This window comes from Poecilia mexicana, unplaced genomic scaffold (assembly GCF_051168715.1).
Source record: "Poecilia mexicana isolate PSO_F unplaced genomic scaffold, ASM5116871v1 scaffold_15, whole genome shotgun sequence".
NCBI lineage: Eukaryota > Metazoa > Chordata > Actinopteri > Cyprinodontiformes > Poeciliidae > Poecilia > Poecilia mexicana.
In genome coordinates this window covers 22,344,700-22,357,590 of record NW_028263384.1, presented here as the reverse complement: position 1 = coordinate 22,357,590, position 12,891 = coordinate 22,344,700, and the positions used below count along the sequence as shown (strand labels likewise).

Genomic DNA, 12,891 nt, shown 5'->3' with positions numbered 1-12,891 from the left:
TTCTGTGCCGTCTGTGAAATCCTTGTTCCTCTCAAATGACAGATCTACAAAACCATTTCTCTACAAGGACACGCTGCTGTCCAGGGAGTCGTAGCAGATAAAACAAGGCTGTTCCACTTGTGTGCCTCTGAGATGCTGTTCGCCAGAGAGGGGCCGGCACTGAGGACGGAAACCGATGAAAACAATGTTTTTATAAGAGGAGCCAGAGCTAGAAGGTCTTCTCTGCACATTAACAGGAACCTTATTTATCTCACGATTTGTGCCACCCACGTCCTGACGGGTATAGCAGCAGCGTCTCTTATCTTAACAGACGCATCGAAAAAGCTTTTTAAAGAGAAAAGGCAATGTTCACTGTTGTCTTTTAGGAACTATGTCTTGTGGTTTTCCTGTTGACAAAACAACGTGCTTCCTGAGTCGAGCTGCTACCTTGAACTGCCTTTAATTTTCTGGAGTATCTGTGTTTCATATATGAACTATTTGCTTTATCTTACATAGAGTGTAATGAGCTCCACTGAGTAAACATAGAAATGCAGTTTTGTAGGAATATATATGAAGTAAACAAATGTTGGCAGGAAAATATGAGATTAAAAATGAAAGGTAATAATTTTGTGCTGGAGGAAAAGGAAGTTCTGACCTGCTTTGCATGGAGCATATCTGAACGATTATAGGTCAAAGCTTCAGATCTTTATCAGGAGAGCAACGAGTAAAAATAAAAATAATGTGATGTTTAAACAGCCAAGCAACAAATTTTCTCATGATTAGATATGAACAACAATTGGAAGGTATCATGGCATCATGTTATCAGATTTATCAGCATTTATTTAATGCAAAAATGAATAATATATGTAAAAAACAAACAACTACGAAATATTATCATATATTAGTTTGGCCAATTTTCATTGTTGGTTCCTGCTGATCAAAAGGAGGCAACATTTTAAAACTGCATCAATTGAAAAACATGAAATACGAAGGAAATGTATGTTTATTTGATGCATTTAAAAATGTATTTTTATGACAACTGAAAATACAAAACCTACATAACTGCTCTCTGTTTGGTTGTATCTTTCAGTCTCATGTACTGATCATATTGTGAAAATTGGTCATCTGGAGATAATGAAACAAACTAAATACTCATAGTCTGAAGGATCATAGACGATATCTGAAGTGTTTAATTACAGATAAAAACACTTCAGATATTAAGTTTGGCTCAACACTTTCTTCAGATTATGGTTTCAGTTTTGTTAAATCATTATGCAACATTTCCAGGTCAAGATCAGACCTTTAAACGTGTTCTTTGTTTGTTCTGGTTGAAATGTGGAAACCTCAGCTAAGTTCAGCTTCATGGAAACGCTGAGCATCCGCGTTGCTGCTGCTTCTCCACAACAAGAATGTCAGTTTTTCCACAATAATCATCAAGGTTTTTCCTAACCTCCACTGAAAACTGGAAAAAACAAAAAACAACAAAAAAACACCTGCATTGCAGAGCATGGAGTGAAAAAATAAAAATGATTTTACCTGAAGAGAAGCTTGTGAGCCATGCATACATGTATTCATTCATACATTCATGCAAAGATCAGCATGAAATCAACAATGTGATGATTGATTTTCTGAAAATAAAATTTGCTGTTTAAATAAAACAACTTTTTGCTTCATTGGTTGTTGCTTCATCAGTCAAATGTATCAGGAGTATGAAGGAGACAATGCTGCTCTTTATGAAGTGCAAATAAGGAGAAGATAAGAACAACACTCGTTGCTCACAGGAAATGACAACAACAAAATAGAAACTTTCATTTCAACTTCAAAAAAACTTCGATATTTAAAACCTTTAAATGTTTAAAGTAAGAAACATTTAGGTTCAGCGTTCCCGTATCGGAATCCTACCGACAGCGGCGGCATGCCGTCGTCCTCCACAGTGACGTTGAGGCGATACTCCTGCTGTCGCTCTCGGTCCGGAGGGGCCGGCCGGGTCACCATCTCTCCGGTCATGCGGTCCATGCGGAAGGTCAGGTCCTGGTTTCCAGCAGTGATGTAATAAAACAGCATGGCATTCGGACCAATGTCCCTGTCGGTAGCAATCACTCGCATGACTGAGGTGCCTCCTCCCACGTTCTGCAAAACACAAGATGATCAAACTTCACAGCAAACCTGGGCCTGAATCTCCACATCTCAATGTTTTTGTAACAATGATTGAAAGGTAAACTTAAACTGTCTTCCAGGGATAAACCTCGTCCTCACCTCGTTCACGCTGACGTTGTATCCCCGCTGGCTTTCAATGACAGGAGCGTTGTCATTGACGTCCAGGATGTTGACGGTCAGCGAGTGGTCCGTGTATCTGGTGGTCGGTGAACCATTATCAGTGGCACGGACCTGCAAAACAGTGAATATTAAAAATGCAGATCGATAAAGGTTGAAATGTGTCATAACTCCCCAGTGCAGCCGCCTGACCTTCAGTAGGTAGCGATCTACAGACTCCCGGTCCAGAGCAGCGTTGACGTAAACCTCTCCATAGCTGTTATTCACCGTTTTGATCTTGAACACGTCCTCCATGTTTCCAGCCACCAGGGTGAAATTCACCTGAGAGAAGATCATTGGTGACAAATCAGATCCAATAAAAACATAATCTGAGTTTATTCAATCATAAAGTTGCTCCAAACATGCAAAAATACTGCAGTGTGATTAACTGTTGGTGACAAGGGTCCTTCCTATGTTGGGATATTTTCCCTCACATCTGTCCTAAATGCCACACCTGGTTTCTATTCAATATCAGGATATACAAGCCCATCAAAAGGCTGAATTGTTATAGTAAATACACTAAAATGGCTTCTTTCTATTGCTTCTGATGGCTTCCATAGTGCTGTTACTGCTTTGTCTACGGTACAGTAAACTCTGTACTCTGTCAGGGCTCCTTTGCATGAATTGCTGCAGTAATGCAGGGTGACATGGAGGGGCGTGGCCTCTGTCTCTGCTGACGTTTCATGGAATCCCAGCTTGTTTTAATGAGAGATGCAGATGTTTTCTGGTGTCACTCATCTTCTTCTTCCCAACAGTTTCTCTGTGGGATTTGGGTCAGTGCATTTTCATGATAACCAAGCCCAGAAACACCATTGTCCACTGGACCAGCTTCTGGTTCTGCTGGCAGTGTGGGCTGGTGACTCGTCCCGCTGCATCTCCATAAAGCTGAGCAGCAGAGGGAAGCAGGAAGTGCTCTATAATTTCCTGCTAGACGGCTGCGCTGGTGTTGGATTTGATAAAACCCAGCGGACCAGACCAGCAGATGACATGCCTCCCAAAACCATCACTGACTGCAGAAACTTTAAACCGGACCTGAAGCAACCAGGATTCTGTGCCTCTCCAATCTTCCTCCAGACTCTTATACCTTGATTTCAAAATGAAATGCAATGACCTTTAACCTCCGTGTCGGTGCCATCTTCTCCATGATTACAAAAGTGTTCTGTTTCAAATTCAGAACCCCTGGTGTCACTAGTAGAAGTGCTGAAGTAAAGCCTCACCAGTCCATTTAAACCAGCATCACTGTCCTTTGCCAGCACCACTGCCACTCTCTTCCCCATGGCCGTGTTTTCTGGGATGCTCACAGACGTATCAGACGTTATGTCAAACACAGGACTGTTGTCATTTTCATCCAGAATGGTGATGGAAACCTGGGAAGCAGCAAAATGATCTGTAGCTTCCATCACAGGCTGAAGTTTGGTACTTACCTTTGAAATGAGTGGAACAAAACCTAACAGGCATATTTCCATTCTGCTTTTTGCTCTATGAAATACCAGAACCTTACCTTCTGCAGATCCACAGAGGGATGCATTTGATAAAAGAAGAATGCCATTATTCTACAACAGATAAGACACAATACATTTAAAATAACGATGAAGCTGAATGCTAGAAAACTCCAAAGTGAACGACGTACCACAGTGGAGTCCTTCTTAGGTCCTCCGTTGTCAGCTACCACAGTCAGAGTGTACAGATCTCCCTTTTCTCTGTCCAGCAGGCCTGTTACCGTGATGCGGCCCTGGAACGCCACAAACAAAAGGTCCAGAGTCACAAAACACAGAAAAACAAAGAGCTATCAGGAAAATCCAGACAAAAGGAATGGAAGAACTTCAAAGCATTGAGCTCTTTGATCAGATTTCATTCATGCAGAAACAAGAGTGCAGAAAATGATGATGAGACATTACAGAGGCGGTCTGTTCACACAGCTTAAGGTTCTTAAGTTTTGTTATTTCACAACCACAGACGAAGTATTTCACTGGAGGTTGTCCAAGAAAAAAGAGCAAAGCACAACGGCGAAGTGGAAGAAAAAAGAAATCTTGTGGAGATTTTTACAAGTGTGGAATTATTCTGCCAACAGAGACTCAAACCACCTACTGATGTCGTTACAGTCACAAATTTCCACCAGATTTACGTCTAGAGACATTAGTGAACCTTCAAAATAAAAGTCCAAACATAATTTCATTAGATATTATCTATGGCTTAATAAACAAGGTGTAGAGGTTGTAAAGTAGCATGAACAACACATCTGAGAAAAATGGAGAGTCGTCCCGTCTGGAGGCTTGGTCAAGTTTCATGCCTCTGGTAGGGCAGACCCACCAGGGGATGTTCGTTACATCAGAACTAATTCAGAAAATGCGTTTCCATTTCACCTTCATCGCATGGACCGAATATCATTAAAACTACCTATTATTTCTTTCCACTTCACTAATATGCACTATGAAGTGGTGGCTGTTCACACGAAATCCCTTTAGAATACAATTTTGAGACTGCAGTGTGAAATTTTTTATATATTTATAATAAAGAGTGTAATAAGAACATGATGTGAGACTTTTCTCTGCTCACCGTGACGCTGTCTATCTTGAAGAGGGCTAAGGCTGCCGGCGACGTGTCGGGGTCAAAGCGGTAAGTCAGCTGGTTCAGGTTGTCGGCAGACTGGGCCTGGACCTGAACCACCTCCGTTCCCGTGGCGATGTTCTCCCGGAGGGAAGCCTCGTAGCCTGCGGAGAAGAAGGCCACGGCCTCGTCCAGCTCGTTCAGTAAGGTGACGTAGACGGTGCAGAAGCCTCGGTGGAACGGCGGCGCCTGGTCGGTGGCCGACACGTTCATGAGGTAGGACGTCTTGGTCTCGTAGTCCAGGTAGTCCACAGTGGTGACCAGACCGGTGCTGACGTCCACTTCAAACTTACGGTCTGAACCGGACACTATGGAGTAGGCAACAGCGCCGCCATCACCTGGACAGCAGGACAGAAACACAGACATCCAGAGTCCAGAATCACATTATTACTAATAGTTTCTTAACAGGGATTTTAGTTTTAAAGTGTCGACTTTAAAATATTGTTGTTAGTTTATCAATCATCAGCACCAGAATCCATTAAAGATCTGCTGTTGTTGGATCAGCCTTCCAGACGTCTCATGTGTTCTGGTTCTGGTCTGCTCTGCATCCAGAACCAGAACCAAACATGGAGAAGCAGCTTTCAGCTTCTATGCTCCACAAATCTGGAACAAACTTCTAGAAAACTGCAAAACTGCTGTAACACTGACTGACTTTAAATCAAGGCGAAACCCCTCCTGGTTAGAGCTGCCATGATTCATAATAACTGGAACATTGGTCAATATATGATGTTTGCATGATGATTCATGGGATTTGACAAAATATATCTATATATATCTTGTTTCTTAATTGGTTTTTGTTTTATGCTTTTTTTGGTGCCTTGTTGCTGAAATTTGCTACAGAAATAAACTCGGCTTCATTTCAAAGTTCTCGTAACAGAGTTATATTTAAAACTCCCTCTGACCCGATTTTACATTTACAAAAAACTTTATTAGGACGTGTTTATTTCGGTTTCATGGCCACTCTGATGTTTTGGAAAATGTTTGTCAGAATCATCAGATGTGCCACTGAGACAATTTAACAGCAAGGGAAGTGAAGAGAGGAAGTACAAACTGTGGAAGTAGTAAGACTTTAAATGCCAGTTACAGAAAACTCAACGTTTTTCCAGACACCAGAGACAAACAGGGTAAAAAAAAAAAGAAGAATTTCTGGTGGAACAGCACCAACTAGTGGCCGGGTCGATATTCTACAAGCCAGCTGAGTGTGCAGCTCTGGCCAGGTGTGCTCAGACTCACCGGTGTCGGGGTCGGTGGCGCGCACGACGATCACAGAGGTTCCGATTCCGGCCGTTTCTCTCAGGCCCAGACGGTTGTACTGCTGCTGGGTGAACACTGGCACCTCATCATTGGCATCATCAACATATATGATCACCTGCAGGAGAACGTATTTACTACTTTACACAATGGGAAAGCCTGCGCTTGATTAGCCGAATTCAGCTTCAACCTTTGAATCGGAATGTGGGAATTAAACTGGATTAATGGAGAAAACACTGAAGCAGAATTTGTTCAAATTTCTGATAATGTTTGCGACACTTTGAGCATGAACCAGTGGCCTGCTGGGTGCAGTTCACACACGTCTCACCCTGACAGAGCTCCGCATGCTGCCTTCATCGCTGTTGAAGGCCTCCACCTCCAACACGTGGGAGCTGCTGGTCTCCCGGTCCAGCGCCCGGACGCCTCTGGTCACCAGGCCGCTCTGCCTGTCTATGCTGAACAGGTTGTTGTTGTTCCCTGCAGCCACAGGCACAAACAGAAAGAGACAAAGATGAGGGGAGTCTTTAAAATACTCCAGGTTTGAGTCAAATCTCAATTGAACTCAGTTTATTTACATCGATCCATTTCATTTTGAATATTAAACTGAATTTGGTTCTATTGTATAGAAACGAATCTCACAATGAAATATTAAGACAATTCCACCTTTACTTCAGAACACATATTCAGTAAAAAAAATAATAAAAAAAAGACAAAGATTTTTTTTTTAACAAAACTATCACTAGTACATCTGTGCTACCCATGATTCCCTGCTGCAAACACTCTCCTTGCCATTAGGAGAGATCTCAGTGTTGTGCTGTAACAATTCATAAGGTTGAAGCAAACAGAGGATCAAACAAGGCACAGACTAAAAATCCTTCTTAAAATGTTTGAAAGCATGCTGAGGGTGACACTGGGTTCACCGACTGGCCTTCTGTTTTTAAAGAAACTCACTTCCTTAAACAAGCAAACGATCCTGGTTTTCCCCTTTCGGTGAAAGAGACCTTAAGGTTCTAGAGAACAGCCACCAAGTCAGAAATAAGTTTGAATTTTGTTCTTCGTTGGAAATCATTTTGCAGAACTACTAAACACAACTACACAGTTGATCCAGACTTTTCAAGTCCTGACAGTGAGACATTTAAAATGTGGTTTTAGGCATATTTAGCAGGAACTCACCAGTGATGATCCTGTACAGAACTCTGCCATTTTCTCCCTGATCTGCATCTGTAGCTTGAACCTGTGCAGCGAAACGAACCAGCAGAAAGTCACTTAAAATCACACAACAATGCTTTATATTAGGTAACACATCCACATCCACTAACATTAGCATGAAAGTCAGTAATTTGGGATTCCTAAGCCATTCTGATATGAAAGTGAAATGCTACAAAAACTTAATCTCTATTTTTTGCAAGCACTCAAATGACTGATCAATACTCAGATCAAGACAAAGGAATAAAATGAAGATCTAACGCAGAGACTTCTAGATGTACAGTTAGCAGCTGTTCTGCTCTTTAAGGAGACTCAAACTGTCAGAAAAAACACAAATAAAATGTTGAAAAAACATGAGCATAAACTTCTGACCAGCAGAGATATCAATATTACAAATTTGGATTTCTCACAGTCTAAATGTTCACTACAGAAGATAAAACGGTTTGGGTATTTTGGAGTCTTTACAGCCCACATTGTCATTCAGTCCACATCCCCTGGTACCCAGCCTCATGTTGCCACAACGACCACCGTAGCCTGGCAATGATGCCCTCCTTGTCCTCCAGTTAGAGGCAGGCAGCCAGGCTGGCCTCTGCACACACAGCCCAGCTCTGCAGCACACACAGATAAATACTGCAGCATGCTGCGCTGCTGCTGAATGGGCCGTGTCAGAAGATTGGCTTCTGAGTCTACAGAGGTCCACGGCTGCTGGCGCCAAGTGAGACGGACCTGATGACAGATCAGTATCCTCCGGGTGTCACCGACTCTCTGGGTGAGGCTTCAGATTTAGCAGAATGCAGAAACCTGAATGTAAATCTACAGAGGGCTTCACAAAACCATTCAGCCCAACAATACAACACTTTACAGGACGAGTTCCCACAGTGTGTTAGCTTCTGGGTGGGGAAACCCTCTGAAGACCCACAAATAACACTGCAAGATATGTACAGTAACATCAACTTTTAGAATGTTTTTTCTCACTTTTAGTCACTATTCAGTCGTTATTACAAATGGTTTAGCATAAATGTTGCGTCAAACCTTTTGATTTTAGTTGGAAACAAGACCTTTATGGTTTTTTACAGCAGTGTCCTCCATATCTGTGTTATCAAACATCTCAGCGACAAAGCAGCTTGTTCATGGCAAATAACATTTCAAATAATTATTTTAATTAATATTTCATAACAACTGAAAACAGCTTAGACTTTATTAATAAAAATTATAATTAAAAAATATTCAGATTTTTGACTTTCCTCCATCTGTCTCAGACCGCCACAGCACTTCCTGGTGGACCACCAGCAGGTCAGCGCCCCCCACTTTGAGAAACACGGCTCTGTATAACCATTATTGTCATCTAGGGTTAAACACCTGCCACGCTGCGTTGTGGTGGGAAGGTTTTAATCTTTTTGTGCCATTTTTGTGGGAAATTTTATTTTGGGCAATCAGAGTAAAGGGGGTTAAACACAAATGCAGGCCACTTTTTCAGTTTTTTGCTGATAAAGTTACAATGAATAAAATTTTCCAATAAAATATATTGATGTTTGAGGTTATAACCTCCCAAATTAGGAGCAGTTGATGGAATATGGGTGTTTTCTCAGGAGGTTTGAGCAGAAACAGGCGCTGTGAGTCGTCTGCCTCCGCCTGTGTGTCCTCCTTTGCTCTCTCACTCTGCCTGTATGTAGAGGGGCCCAACTTCAGTCTCATTAGCTTTATAAAGGGACGTGGAGAGGAGAGGAGAAAGAGGAGTACGGGGAGGAAGAGGAGGAGGATGACGCTGGGGGGTCAGACTGCTGAGTGATGAATAGAGTGTTACACTGCGGAGTGAACCACTTTGGCCCTACAACAGGGGCCACAGAGAGCAAGAACTTGTTGCACATGTTGTTTTAAATGTGATCCTGTGAAGCATGAAAAGAGAAAATATTCACAAAACTTTTGACTTAAATACATTGCCTTCCCTTTAGCTCCTTTCCACTGGAACAGCAGAAAAACATACATTTTAATTTGCTGCACACGTTTTGCCCCCTTTTCTTTGCCGTTCCCCGTTTTCCTCCCCATCGCTTCCCCGCTCCGTTTCTGGGAAAGCGGCACTTTAAGGCAGAAAAACAAGTACTATGTGGATTCACAAAGAACAGGTTCTACCACAGTTACTGGAACCCAGAAAGGTGCTGCGCTAAGGAGACTTCAGACGGAGTGAGTATGTTTTCCACCAGGAATTCATTTTATATTAATGACACTTCTTCCTAAAAAAAGTTTTTTATTATTCGACTTAACAGAACTGAACTTGGAGAGTTGAAACTAGAAAAAAGTTTGTTAAAGCATCCTGCAGCCTGCACTCAGTGTGAACAGACTGAGATGGGAATCAGGCTCAGAGCTGCTGCTGTTTTCTGACATGTGGCTGAGAACGTGGACAGAGCAGAGCAGAGACAGTTGGCTTTACATGAAAAATAATTAGAAATGTTAGAATCCACAAAGTCACAATCATCCATCCAGTCATTAATACATTCACTTATTGGTTCAAGATATAAAAAATACAAATAAATAGAATACAAGAGTAAAATTAAGCCAAAAGGAAAAGATTGTAAAAGAAGAAAAGATTTGTCATTATGAAGAACTTTAGAGATATGCGTTAATATTTCAGACTTTTCCAAACTTAAACTTCTGAAGTCATCAAGTTATTTTTATCTTTAAAGATTAAATATACATTTTTTTAAATTCCTACACAGGACAGGATTTATTAAGCCTACAAAAAGCACAAACTGTGGGTAAGTAAGTAAGGAAGGAAGGAAGAAAAGAAGGAAGAAAGGAAGGATGGATGAACGTAATGATGGATGGATGGAACATCAATGACTGATAGGAAATTTTCTCCAAACATAAATATTTTCCATCCTCTTAGTTTTGTTGCTCATCCAGACCTGGTAAATACTTTAAATGACATTCCAGTTTTCCAGCGTTAGCAGTTAGACTTTAATGTTGGTGAACCTGTGCAGAATGAAGCAGGTTGATCACAGCTGAGCAGTGAGATGTCAGGTGTGGTCCAATGAGAACTACAGGAGCTGCCAAGGTTCAAATCAGCAGCATGAGCCGGCTGCAGTACCTGAAGGTGAGACAGAAATGTGTGTCTCCAGTCGGGTGTGTGTGTGAATGTGTGTGTGAATGCGATGTGCATGGAGGCTCTGACTAATGAACTGACTCTCTAACGAGTCATCCTGCTCCACTGGCCTTTTCACAGCTTTCCTGGCATTTGGTCTTAAAAATAATTTCACGTCCCAATGTGTTTCCCTTAAACCGATAAGCCATGCTTTGTCTCCGCTGAATTAAGGATGATGACATTTACAAATGTTACCGTGCTGAAGATGGGGGCGCGCTGAATGAGGGGGGAGGCGGAGGAAGAGTTGGTGGCTGCTTTGCATTTTACAAGGGGCGTTTTAATAAACCCAATTTGTTTTACATTGAAGAAAGCCTGTCAACCATTGACTGTTTTGTAGTCCTTGATTTAATAGCTACATAATTGCTGCAAATGCCGAACACTCGCTGCGTCTACGTGTGCATGCAGTCATTTCTATGCATTATTGTGTGTGTATATATATTGTAAGCCCTTGGGTGTATGATTTTAATATAGAAAATAAACCCTGAAATGAACCTCCATTAGCTTCATAAGCTTGACTGGCCAAGTCCGGAGCTGAAATGGCATTTTGATGCAGTGTAATAGCTTTCATAGCCGCTTTCCACATTCTGTCTGGTAGCAACCACGAATTTCACTGTGTAACACAAAAACAAACAGTTAAAATCTTACAGAAATATGGCATAAATTTGTTTTTACCCCCTTAAGTCAAAGTTTTGGAGTGTCTCTAACAGAGGCTGAAAAGTTTGTCTGTTCTTCTTTGCAAAACAACTCAACCACGTTTATTCATGTCACAGACTCTCATTTGGATTCAGGGCCAGGCTTTGACTAGGCCTCTCTAAGGCTACATTCATACAGCAGGCAAATAAAACTCAAATCTGTTTTTTCCCTGCAGTCTGATCAGCCCAGTTCTGATCTTTTCACTCCCAAAAACCTGATCAATCATTTCCAGATGTGGAACTAATTCAGATATTTATCTGATTGTTGTCAAAGTGTCTGCAGTCTGAAGGCTCATGTCACATTTGATCCGACTTTTATGTCATTGACTGGAGACGTTTGTCATAATTCTGCACTAGAAGAAATCAGTCGCGTTAATTCAGGACATAATGGCTGAAAATTATAATTATGAACTTATGAAAGAAGTTTGTCAGCGAAGCTCATTGCATCACAATCCCACCACTGTTAGCTCTGACTCCACATCCAAACAGACCATGAAGTCATGCTCCAAAAAAAGCCGTTGCTAATAGTGATAAAAAAACAAACAGAAAATAAACTTGCTCATAATTTGTTTTAAAAACGTTTTGCCATAACGGTGTTTTTCTCCGTCCAGGGCAGAGACAACATGAACACCACCGACCCAAACTCCAACATCACCTCCACCTCTCCTGGTGGGAACATCACTGCCTCCATCCTGTCAGCCACCGCCTCCACCTCTCCCTCCGTCCTGCAGCCTCCGTCTCATCCCTCAGATATGCATGACCCAGAGTTCACCATTATGGTGGTGCTGGGTCTGTCCCTGCTGCTGGCCGGCCTGGCGGCCTTCCTGGCGGTGTACAGGCGCTCGGAGACGACCTCGGAGGGCGACCTGGAGAGGAGCTGCGCCCCGGGGGAGAGACTGACCCGCGGCAGAGGCTTGTCCTCTGAGCCGCAGCTAAAGACCTGGAGGAGACTGGGATCATACCGCCGCTCTTACAACCTGTCCTTCAGGCGACCGCCTTACCGCCGGCCGCACCAGCGCGACAGGACGCGTGTGACCCGGCATGTCGCCTCGGAGACGCCGCAGCCCGACCCCAACATGAAGCCCCACATCACTACGCCCTGTCTGCTCAACTACGTCACTGAAATCTGACAGGTTGACCACCACTGACTGATCACTGATTAGATCAAAACAGCTTTTGAAGCTGTTGCTGGAAGTTTCTTTGATGTATTTGTTATAAAATTGTCTAAGACGAGCGACAACAAGGCGCGATGCAGAACACCGGGAAAAAAAACTTTATTAGGGACTCAAACAGCCGCTGGGGAAAACTGGATGTTTTCAACACATTTCTGAGCCACACTGACCAAATTCAGTCTGATCCTGATGTAAAATAGTATAAAAATTAAAATAAAATCATCTCAGATGGTTTGGCTGGAATCAATCTGCATCATTTTCCAAAACCAAGAACAGCAACACCTTCTAGAAGACTACAGAGAGAGAGAAATATTAAATTAAGTAATTAATTAATCTACTGCAGTTATGTTCTATCAGAATAATTCCAATGATGACACATTCATGTTTAGGCCTTCAGAGGACAAACAGGCCCACAGCACCACAGAACCTCCACTGTACATGACAATGGGTAACAAACTGGACTCTGTTTTTATACATGTGGAGTCTTGGTTCTGCAATAAAAGATAAATTCACTTTTAAAGTTTTCTTTACC

The 12,891-nt window shown here is 42.2% G+C and overlaps 3 protein-coding genes across 3 annotated transcripts in view; 1 reads left to right on the top strand and 2 right to left on the bottom strand.

Moving 5' to 3' along the window:
* Positions 1-964: 964 nt before the first annotated feature.
* On the bottom strand, positions 965-5,265 carry LOC148155359 (cadherin-23-like). The gene is made up of 6 exons (XM_088013459.1): positions 4,849-5,265; positions 3,923-4,024; positions 3,510-3,659; positions 2,446-2,574; positions 2,236-2,367; positions 965-2,109 (listed from the first exon to the last, which is right to left on the bottom strand). Exons 1-6 carry the CDS (start codon positions 5,263-5,265, stop codon positions 1,834-1,836), a joined length of 1,206 nt encoding a protein of 401 aa, XP_087869585.1. The 3' UTR covers positions 965-1,833.
* A 665-nt stretch (positions 5,266-5,930) lies between these two features.
* The window catches only part of LOC106929861 (cadherin-23-like), a 46,307-nt gene continuing 39,346 nt past the window's right edge, over positions 5,931-12,891 (bottom strand). Inside the window, exons 18-20 of the mRNA XM_088012847.1 lie at positions 7,324-7,384; positions 6,479-6,627; positions 5,931-6,268 (exon numbers count right to left, since the gene is read on the bottom strand). Coding sequence (XP_087868973.1) covers positions 5,969-6,268; positions 6,479-6,627; positions 7,324-7,384 — 510 coding nt within the window. The 3' untranslated portion in view covers positions 5,931-5,968. The remainder of the gene's footprint in view (positions 6,269-6,478; positions 6,628-7,323; positions 7,385-12,891) is intronic.
* LOC148155358 (uncharacterized) lies at positions 8,086-12,476 on the top strand. Its single transcript, XM_088013243.1, is given in 4 exon segments — positions 8,086-8,125; positions 8,616-8,649; positions 9,430-9,541; positions 11,799-12,476. Coding segments are annotated over 4 exon segments (705 nt in total). The 3' UTR covers positions 12,318-12,476.